Here is an 11,252-nt window from a genome sequence, read left to right on the forward strand (position 1 = left end):
AAATCTATATGGTTAAATTTATAATAAATTATTTACAAATACATATTTAAATATTTTTAGATCTGCATTATACAAATTTAAAATGGTGTCATGAATTGCTTGACTCTATTATTATAGTTCTACAGTTTAAGTTCCGAATTTATTGAAAGGTTACAATAGTTTTCCATGATAATAAATAAAATCGATGAGTTATATTACTAATCTTCTTCTAAATCATAGATATCATTGTCTTCTTGCCGTTTTCTAATCACTGCCATACTAACACCTATGACTAAGAAAAGAATTCCGATTGAAAAGAGTATCCACCTTCCAATATTTTCAATATTCATGACTAAAAGTAATTGATCTTTGAGCATGGAAATTTCTTTATCTCCTAGCGAAGCTCCCTGAAAAAAAAAAAAAAAAAATCAACTTAACTATTTAGAAATATATTGCATTATTTTTAAAAAGGTTGGTAAGATATTAAACAAATTAAAATTGATATCTCAAAGATTCAATATAGTATTATACACTTGTAGTGACATTACTATCTAGTGGTCACCATTCTAGCTAACGCTAAAGTGCTACCGGTCAACGTGGTGTGACCTAAATGCACAGATGGAATCCTCTACAGTCTTCAACCAAACTATCGTCATATATAATTATATAAATACTTTAACGTAACTTGTGTATAACCAATTAATTTATTTTAATATTTTTAAACATATTATTTAAATCAATAAATATTACAATATTATGTAAATGAATAATTGACTGTATTATTTCAAATTGTGAAGATGGTCAAGGATGCAGTCAAAAAAACAAAAAATAGTTAACAAATATTTATTTGCCGATGTTTCGGCCCCCTTAGTAGACCTTCATAAGGGCTGTTTCTATGGAAAGCTTTCAAACAATCAAATGTTAATTACTTTTTGTTTTTTTGACCTCACCCCTGACCATCTTCTTTATATTTTAAAGATTACAATAGAATTTTTTGATCCGCTAATAGCTAACATCTTATATATAGAATCTCTCCATGGAATGCCATGGAAGTCCTGATGTGTCTTTGTCTCAATCAAATCCATTGATGCATTGATATTCAAACTCAACATCAATCTGCCGCAAGGGTTCACCTCCTTACGAGGCAGTGGGTAATAGTACACATTAGTGGATCAGTCCATTTTCAAATCCAATCCGTAGTTTTGGACTAATCATCTGATTATCAATAAACTCTACTTCATAAAATTATAAATTTTCGTCATAATAATTCATTAATTTATAGTTGTTGATAATTTTTCGATGATCTTCTTGTATTTGATAATATTGACATCTAAAACTTATTCCCTTACTATAATTTAAATTTTATTGACACTTTGACAAGCAGACTAATATTAAGGATTGGATTTGAAAATGGACAATATGAAGTCAAAAACATTAAAAATTCATTAATAAATAATGTAAGAAGTTTTAAACATGTTCCCCCCCTCCCAGATACATTGAAGATTATATGACTTTTACCAAATAAGGAATAACTTAATTTTAAATTTTATATGCATAGTAAGGGAAGATTAATTAAATACAAGAACATCATCAAAAACTATTATCAATGAATGAATTATGATGATGAAAATTTATAATTTTATGGAGTAAATTTAATCAATAATTAAAGTTCTTTATTTATAAAATTTTAATGTATAAATACAATGGCTTTAATGATGAAAAGAAGAGAAATGGTAAAGTTTTCAAGAAAACGTAGCCCTGTATGATTCATATGGAATTTAATGTACAATACATGTAAATATAATTATTTACCTGATTTTCAATTGTTCGTTTTTGACCTCATAGGAAGGTTATATATATATTACAAAAATACTGCGAATACTGTTTTGATGTTTATTTAAAAACTTAAAATAAATAAATAAATTTATCTTTAGTTTATTAACATATTATATGTTTTTAGAACTAATAATTACTTTATTTACTGATAATATTAATGTCTGCCACAGACTTGGGCAATGAGTAATAGTGGTAATTGTACAGTTTGATATGAAAAATAAAAAAATAAAATAAAATAAAATGAATTATTAGAAATTAATTATTGTGAAATACTTGGGATTATCATGGGAGGTATGAAACGTTAGCTAAACCATAAATAAAAGATTTTTTGTTGTTTTAAGAGGGTTTGCTTTGCCATAAATAGCTACATTGAAGAGTATATAACCATTAGCAAATAGTGTATACCATTACTTAAAATCTTATAATTATAGAAATGGATGATGACCTCATTTTCAAGTATAAAAAGATCATCTTAAAATTGTCAACAGTAATTAATTAATGAATTTTAAGAATGATTATTTTTAATTTGATGGAGAAATTTTATTGACAATTGGACAAGTAGTCAAATAGTAAGGATTGGATTTAAAAACGGACAATTTGAAGTCCAAAACATTGACAAATTCATAAATAAAAGATGCAGGAATTTTTAACGGTGTATGTTTAAGTTGGTTATGAGGCTGAGAATTTATAGTTAAGGTATGCTAATTTATAAGTAATGATGTTGTTTAAAATTGTTAATAATAAGATAGTCCTTGAGGATAGTCGGCCAAAATGTTGGACATTCGAAGTATTCATAAAGAGTGTTGAGACTTAATTATAATGTAATTTATTTTATTTAAAGAATGAAGCCAGTTTCGAAAAAGTTATAAGATTATATATAAAGAAATATGAAATTTTAATGGTGTTTGTTTTTTCATAAATTTCTACACTGTAGATATCTCCAAAAAAAAAAAAATTGAATAATTCTCCTAAATTAAATAATTGATTGAAATAAATAAAATAAAAATCAGGGGAGTATAATAATGTTAATATGTTTTCAGTTTAAAATATTAATATGTAAATTTAATCATCGCACCTCGTCTATCCACATCATTGGTATGACTGCATTCACATGGTTACGAAGCAGTTTAACGTCAGTTCTCCTTTTGGCGTTCACATTAACTTGAATCCTTCTTTTTCCTTGTAATGGAACTCCTGTAGTCTGCAATACATTTTAGTTTGTTAATCAATAACGCATTCTTTTACTTTTCTAATGTTTCATTTATAGTCTTATAATTTATTGATAGATATTGCATTTCATGCTTTAAAACTTAAGAAAATAATAAGTATGTCTGCCATAGCAATTAGTAAAATCTTCTCTTTTTTTTTATTTTGTTTTAATAAAATGAATTTATTCGAAAAAAAAAAAAAACAGCAAGCAAAGTTTGTAACAGTTTTGTTTAACTGGGATCTATTTTATAATGAAACTTGATATTAATAATAATAGTAGTAATAATATTAGTCCATAAATAAAAGCAGCCAAACTGTTTAAGGATCACATCCTCAGCCATAATTCAAAACAACATGAAACTGCCTCACTTATATTTACATCAATTATTTAGTCATCATAGAAAACAAGTGAAGATCAACTCTGCCCTAGCAGACTTCTTAGGTCAGACATATTGGAAATAGTGCACTGGCAGACATATTTAAGTATTTCAATTATAAATGACTACATTTAATTCATTAATTTTCCCTTAAGAACAATGAGTGAGTAAATTTAAGTTCGACCAGTATCAAGCATGAAAGAAGTGAAGAATGTCTGCCTATATGGTAATGAATGAAGAAAGAAAACAAACAAGTAAGACCCACCTAGTCAGCGTGAAACAATGAAAATATTAATTGATCTATCAAAATCATTCATTCCAATAGAAAAATTTCATTCAAAGAAAAATCGCAACAGAACATCTCAATTTAGCCAAGTTTGATTCCTTTTTTTTTTTTTTTATCAAGTTTTATTTTTCATTTTGTGTATTTAATTTTATTGTTTCGGTTAAAAATAAGATGTAAATTTTCATTCATAAATCACTTTTTTTCGATCATGGGTAATATTTAGTTCTATCTAAATTACCTTGCCTAGTAATCATAAGCACAAATATGATATACACCAGTTTTAGGGCTACCTTCTACGCCATAACCCCTGATAAAGACCTGAAACTCAGGTCGAAACATCGGCATAAAATAAATAAATATTGTTTTGTTTATTTATGTTGTTCTTTGCTGACCGCTCCCTCCGACAAACTTCTCCAATCATTAAGCACTAATACTTTTTGTTTCATGATGGGGGAAACTATTGATATTATACCCCCATGAAGGGTCAGGGGTTCAGTACTTTGTAACAAAGTACTTTTACTCGACCAACCGTTGTACAAGGAGGTAATTAAGTCAGGATCATGCTCAACCACCAGATTTATACCTAATTTATTATTATTATTAAAGTACTCACTTTATGAGGCTGGATGGACCCCAGGAGGGCTCCGGAACCCATAGGGGTACAGTGAAACAAAATAATTATCTGGCATAGCTGGATTCGAACCTGAATTCTTGGAGTTAGTAGCACAGTGCCTTACCACTAGTAACTTAACCTCCCTATTAAAGATATTATAGGGGTTTAAAACCAAACAAAGGATAAGTCTGTGACATTGTACCAAATATGAACTAAAAGATCCGTATGCCAGAAATGGTGAGGTAGGTGTAAAAAAAAAAAAAAAAAAAAATCAAACAAACAACTAAAAAAGTAATAATATTAGTTTGTATTTTATTACTAAACAGGGCTGAGATGGATGAGAGCTTGAAATTTTTCATTATAATAGAAATTTTAAGAAGTGAGAAGTGTTGAATTATTCCTTGAAATAACGTAATTCAGATATTTGGTCAAAAAAACATGGTATTTGGCATTCATCATGGATTGAAGTTTTCAGCTTCACCAGATTATTTTTTGGCTGATTTCATAAATTTTCAAAAAAAATTGTTTGGAAGTTTGTATTTTAAAGGCATAATGTTATTCTTAGTGGGACAGGTCTGGCCAGGAAGGATTTCCTTTTTTTCGTGTTATTTTTTCCTCTTGTGAGATTGTGATATGTCGTATCTTGGGGGAGATTGTGACATCGACCAATCTTCTCGCTATAATATTCTGTTTGAAAAGTCACATAAGTAAGGCTATTACGGAGGACGGGTGTGGAGGATTCCATGCCATTTAATAATTTCAGGCGCTTTTTAAATATTGATTGATTAAACTATATTAAGTCCCCTGTTTCCATTTTATGTAAATATTTCAAAAGTGATTTAGGATTGTTGTTTCCCTGGGGGTCTTAGTGGGGCAGGTCCGGCTGGGAAGTAAAGTAATATATGTATAAAGCATAATGGATAAAACAGTAATAAATACATATTAAAAAGTAATAAATAGATATAAAGAAAATAAACATAATAAATATTAAAAATACATTTAAAAAAAAAGCTACTTACTGGTTCAAGTTCTAAAAATGATTCATGAAGTTCCTTATTTGGCTGCATCCCTTTTACTCCCAACAAATAATTTTCACTTGCTCCATAAAAATGTGGATTTGATAATAAAACTGGAGCTCCTGCAAACAAATCCCTATTTTAACAAATGCTTAAAAAATATTACTAAAACTCTTTGTAAAAAAAAGTCTATTAATCTCATGCCATCATTTAATTATTATATTGATTGAAATGATGTTTTAAAATATTGTTCTAAAACATCAATATTTATTTGTGGTCAGAGATGGGAAAAAAGGTGAACTAATAGCTAAAATTATTTTTGGTGTTATAATCGATATATATACAAATATATATTAGGATAGGGTAGCTCAATGGTAAGGCATTGTGCTACTAACTCCAAGGACTCGGGTTAAAATTCAGCAGATAATAATTTTCTGTTTTAATGTAGCCATGAGTCAGCCCTGCGGGCTTAGGAGTCCTCTGGGGTTCACCCAGCCTCATTAAGTGGGTAAAAATTTGGTGGTCAAGCGTGATTCTGACCAAATCACCACCTTGCACAACTGTTGGTTAGTAACAATACTTCCTTACAAAGTACTGCACCCTTGACCACACATTGCCCAAATTTCTCATTGTAGCTTCCCTAAAGCAATTCAATAGAATCCGTTATCTCCTTCCCCTTAAAACCCGTTAATTCTTAGTTTGCTCTCTTGTTTTCCCCCACTTTGACTATGGCTGCCTGGTATATGGTGGACTCTCGAGTAATCTCGAATCTAAACTTAAACATCTTATGAATTGCCCAGTACAATTTATTTTTGGGATCATCAGAGATACACACATAATCCAGTATTACACCGAGCTGAAGTGGCTCCATCCATCCTTCCGATGCCAGTATTTCCTACCTTCCTTTCTATTCCAAGTTATTAGTACTCAACGCCCCTCCTATGTCCTAGAAAACCTGCACTTCAAATTCTGAGTCCAATCGCTAGTAGTAACCAGGTCCCGTTTATTTGACATCTACCCTCCACCTCACCAAACTGCTGCGTTTGATAAATCATTTTTTACCTGAGCTGCATGTCATTGGAACTCCATTCCCTCTAACATATGTAATGGACCGACCCTTCCCTTGTTTAAAACCCTTCTATTTAACTTCCTTTTACTGCACGAATCTAATCCAATATTATAATAGTACAGATATTTTACAACTATATTTTTGTTTTGTTTTTTATGTATTTAAAAACCCTTAGTCAGTTAGTTTTTTCTTTTATTTTTTTCTCTTCTCTGTATCTTAAATTATTTATAGACAATTTTAATATAAGTTATATTCAAGTGTGGCCACACAGTTTTTTTGGCCAATATATGTTTTTGTAAAATTAAAATTACCTTTGTAATTGTTCTACAGGGACCTAGTCCCAGTATAATAAACTATTTTTTATTTCATTTTACCCTTGACCCTTCATGGATTTTTTTAATACAGACATATAGACTCTCGATGTAAGTGTCTGTTTGTCTGTATTAAATAAATTTACCCAACCAGTATGTTACTTACTATTAAGGGAAGAAATGTCAAAGGAAAAATAAATGGGTACTGGTAAACTAAAGTTCAGCCATTATTATTGATACTTTTCATCTTGAAATATTTATAAAGAATATTTTATTTATATAAGGTTCTTTTAAAGCTTTATAGAGTTCCTTCCAACTTAGTATTGTTTAAAATGTCACTAATGAACATAATATTTTAAAATTAAGATGTTCAAACTAAATGTATGGATTTTATAGTCCAAACTGTACTCTTGGGTATGAAGTCATCCATTCATCGAGTTTTTTTGATGACCAAGGATGATGCACAATGTCAAAACATTACCAAATAATGTTGATTCATATCACTTGAGTTTATCCCAAGTAAAAACTAAACTTCATAACCAAAATTTCAAATAAATCAAATTTTTTTTATTATAATCACTTGTTTCTATTGTACTGTTTAAAATATATATTTTTAATAATCTAGAACTTTTATTTTTGTTATTGCTTTTATTTTTATCTATTTATATCTCTATATTGTTTTGTATTTATTTTGCTGTATTAATTATTTGTAATTATATATTTTATTTTATCTGTATACTTTAAATTTCAATTTATATGATATTTATGTCTGTATTTATATTTGTATTAATGTAATAGTTTGTATGTATTTGTATTTATATTAATATAAATAATTTTTACTTTTTGTAAAAATATGTAACTGCGATCGTGCTGAATACATAAATAAATAAATTTAATTATTCAAGCAATGTATAAAAATCTTTCGAAGCTTTATACAATAAATCTCATTTTTCTATCCATATCTTTACTGAGAGAATAATAAAAACTTGTTATAAAAGAGATGTTTATGTCTTTAATATACGGATAATTTTAATTAATATTATAAGATATTTTATTGTGCAACATAAGCTTACTGCTGAAAGTTAAATATGTTTCAAAATATAATATTAATTTAATAAAAGTTAAATAATAAATTTAGTATGAAATACGGTATAAACTCATATTTTAAAGACAAACCGCAATGGAAAGAACTCTTAAATCCCATTCACTGGTTGTTAATATTCACTAGAGATGTGCTCAAATTAGCTATAGCTATAATTGGCATGGATACAACCCTTATTTATGAATGAACCATTCATAAAAAATATTGTATCCATAACAATTTTAGCAATTAGATTCAACCATAGCTCATTTGTGTCCTACTGTGGTGTTCATTGACATCTGTGAATCGAACATTAAAGAAACAAATACAAAATATCTTAATCACAGATGTCAAATGCACCATATTTAAATATGAGGGTTGATAGCTTCAGTTTATAAACACTTCATATTTTTTACTTCAATATAGTTTGAAAAATTAAGTAATTCTCTTATTTTGTGAGAAAAAGTGAGCGCAATTCATTTTATTTATTTATTTATTCATTCATTTTACTAAATCGTTATGGCTACTTTCGAAAATATTTATTACTAATAACAATTCGATGAAATAATTTTACTTATAAAGTGATATGCTGGCTCTGTTAAGTTAACCATATTTTATATAAAAATAATGCTATCATGATCATTCTAAGACATTTTATCAATATGAAACAAAAGATATATTACATATCAACCTAAAGATTATTTTTCTCCTTACCACTCAATAGAAAAACTGAGAAATAATTGTGATACTATTTCTAGGAATATAGAGATTTTATGACATAAACTTATTAGCATGAAAATATACATATATTTAAAAATTACAGCATATTTTATAAGAACTAGCTTTATTTTATCAATTTGGCTTGATAATAAATGTACAATTAAATTAAATAATTCAATAAATAAATTTATTATATTCTAATTTATATACAAAAAACATAAAATAACTTTATAATTTATAGCAAATATGAGTACATGAAATCAACTTAATCAAATAATATTTTTGAAATTATTTAGTTTCATATTAGCATATTGTAGATACAAAAAGTTTCTGAACAAAATAATTTTGATTTATTTATTTTTTTTCTATAGATAATTTAAATAATAAAAAATATTAGAATAGTTTCTACAGATTCTTGTCCATATCGGTCAGTGTTTAGAACTGTCCTAATGGTATCATTGGGAATATTAACGTTAAAAAATATCATATTTTTCATGATTGAACTGAACAGCTTATCATAATTTTTAAGTCAATAAATATACTATATATATATATAAATATACTTATACTAAAAGGTCAAATATATATTTTGTTACAAGAAGTTGTATATAATAGTTAACTTATACTTTGTGTGATTTTGACTTAATCTTAATTTCTGTTTTATTATTAATAATACTTGGACCATTATTGTAGTTTTTTCTGTTGCTTGATACAGAAGTAACTAATTAATTTGAAGAGTCTCTACAGATTCTTGCACATACAAAATTTACATTATGTTATAAAAGAAATGCTTTTTATTTTCTTAATGATAAATTTCCCAAGTCCAGGGTTTCCATACCTTCTTTGATGGTACCAAACTATTCGCTAAGGATTTTCCTTTCTTTTCCATCATTTCTAAGTCTAAAACTTGCACTTTCTCTGCATTATTTCCTTCTCGAGCACTGTAAGACTCGGCTACTTTTTCAGTTTCTTCATAAGAAGCAGTTGTTGTTGAAGAAGTAGTTGTGGTTGAAGTCGAAGGAATAGTTGTGGAACCGATGGTGTTTTTAGTATCTGTATCAGAAGTCTCCTTATCGAAACATCCACTTACATACTGACTATTGTCTCCGGAACACCTGGAAGAGTAAACTGCCCAAGCATTGAACCCATTGCCACTCAGCACCTTGTGCTGCCTGAATATCCTCTTAGCACACTTCCAATCGTCGGAGATGTCGTCGTCCTCCAAGAGGTCGCAAGGTATATTACAAGCCCATCCCTGAGGGGAGCACCAATAGCGATCACTTATCTGGAATATCCCGTGGTCGGCGCTTCCATCGCCATTGAGTCTACCGATGGCGGAAGTGTTGAAGTTGGATTCGTGCTTGGCGATGCAGACCCAGGTGCCAACTTCCTCTTTGGCGGCTCCTTTGGCCATCAACTCCTGAGCCAGCTCACAGGGCTCGTAGGTCTTGGCGTCGGCCCAGGACAGCAGCGTCAGGAGCAGCAACATGACTGCCGCTCCAAGATTCTGCACAGACTTAAATAGGCCTCCCCTGGGCCGCAAACAGGTTCGCCAACCTTCTGACCTACTTCAAGGTTTCGCGCATCGATCAAGGTTTCCTTTACGATAGTCGAAGTCTCCCCCCTTTCTCTAATTCATCTCTCTCTCTCTCTTTCTGGCAGGTTCCGCATCTTCTTACTACTTGTAAACAAACAAGGAGAAACCGGTTTCGCTTACAGTGTGCAGCGAAATATGGCATGTCAATTAGTTAATTTCTTATTTTTTCCTGATGTTATGAATTTTTGACGTTTCAATAAATCGATTATATGGAAAAAATTATCTAATACATAAAAATCAATATTTATTTGTTCGTACCTAATGCGCTGCCATACCGTTCATTCGATTATCAAGGGGCTTTTTGCTAAATGTCCAGGAGGGTTATAGTTTATTCCAATTTATTCAGTAAAAAAAAAAAAAATAATGGTTATTATATGCCAATCGATTTTTTCATTAATCCAATTTGTAAATAACTAAATATATTAATTTACATCATACTTTTAATTGTATTCAATTATACATTCACATCCATAAATCTAGCAGTTGCGAAGTTTTGCCAGGTCTGCTGGTTGTATATATTAATAAATTTATTTCTTTTTAAAATGGCAATTTCAAAGTTTTTTTCAGAAATTTATAAATCAATATTTATGAATTATATCATGTATACAAAATTTATAAAATCGAAATAAAAAATAGCAAGCATTTCCCTTCTTTAACCTCGCTTTTATTTCCTCATCAATTTCGTTTTATCTAGTTACCATGGAACCTAAACACTTAAACCTGTTCAAAAATATTTCCTCCTATATCTATATCACCGAAATTGCTCGTGTTTCTACTGCTAACCATGTATTTTGTTTTATCCGTATTTATTTCGAGCCCTAATTTTTTACTAGAGTTTATAAACGGGGTTGTATTTAGTTTTATAGTTTTCTTGTCCTCATTCAATAATAAATAATACCAAACCATCAGCACACCCAAGCACTGCTTAAGTTAAACCCTTTTTTGGTATACATCACTGAAACTATATATAAAAAAATTGTCTTTAATTTATTCCACATATTACAAAACATACTTCAATCGCGGGTAGTTTCTTATTGTAAAAATTATAATTGAATAATAAACAATTCAAACACTATCCATTATAGTCTCAAAACTTTTTATTTCTCTTATACGTCCAACGTTTCGGCCAATCCGGCCATCTTCAGGGACAATCTACTA

The 11,252-nt window shown here is 29.2% G+C and overlaps 2 protein-coding genes across 2 annotated transcripts in view; both read right to left on the minus strand.

Moving 5' to 3' along the window:
• Window positions 1-16: 16 nt before the first annotated feature.
• The window catches only part of LOC106686822 (sensory neuron membrane protein 2), a gene marked incomplete at its 5' end in the record, with an annotated part of 51,187 nt that continues 39,951 nt past the window's right edge, over window positions 17-11,252 (minus strand). The window contains 3 exon segments of the mRNA XM_014430372.3: window positions 17-386; window positions 2,891-3,016; window positions 5,320-5,438. Coding sequence (XP_014285858.1) covers window positions 198-386; window positions 2,891-3,016; window positions 5,320-5,438 — 434 coding nt within the window.
• LOC136796876 (lysozyme c-1-like) lies at window positions 9,094-10,107 on the minus strand. The gene has a single exon (XM_067051886.1). The coding sequence runs from the start codon at window positions 9,984-9,986 to the stop codon at window positions 9,300-9,302; it is 687 nt and encodes a 228-aa protein (XP_066907987.1). The 5' UTR covers window positions 9,987-10,107; the 3' UTR covers window positions 9,094-9,299.

Source organism: Halyomorpha halys, unplaced genomic scaffold (assembly GCF_000696795.3).
Source record: "Halyomorpha halys isolate HHAL.00 unplaced genomic scaffold, Hhal_1.1 Scaffold884.1, whole genome shotgun sequence".
In the NCBI taxonomy this organism is placed as follows: domain Eukaryota; kingdom Metazoa; phylum Arthropoda; class Insecta; order Hemiptera; family Pentatomidae; genus Halyomorpha; species Halyomorpha halys.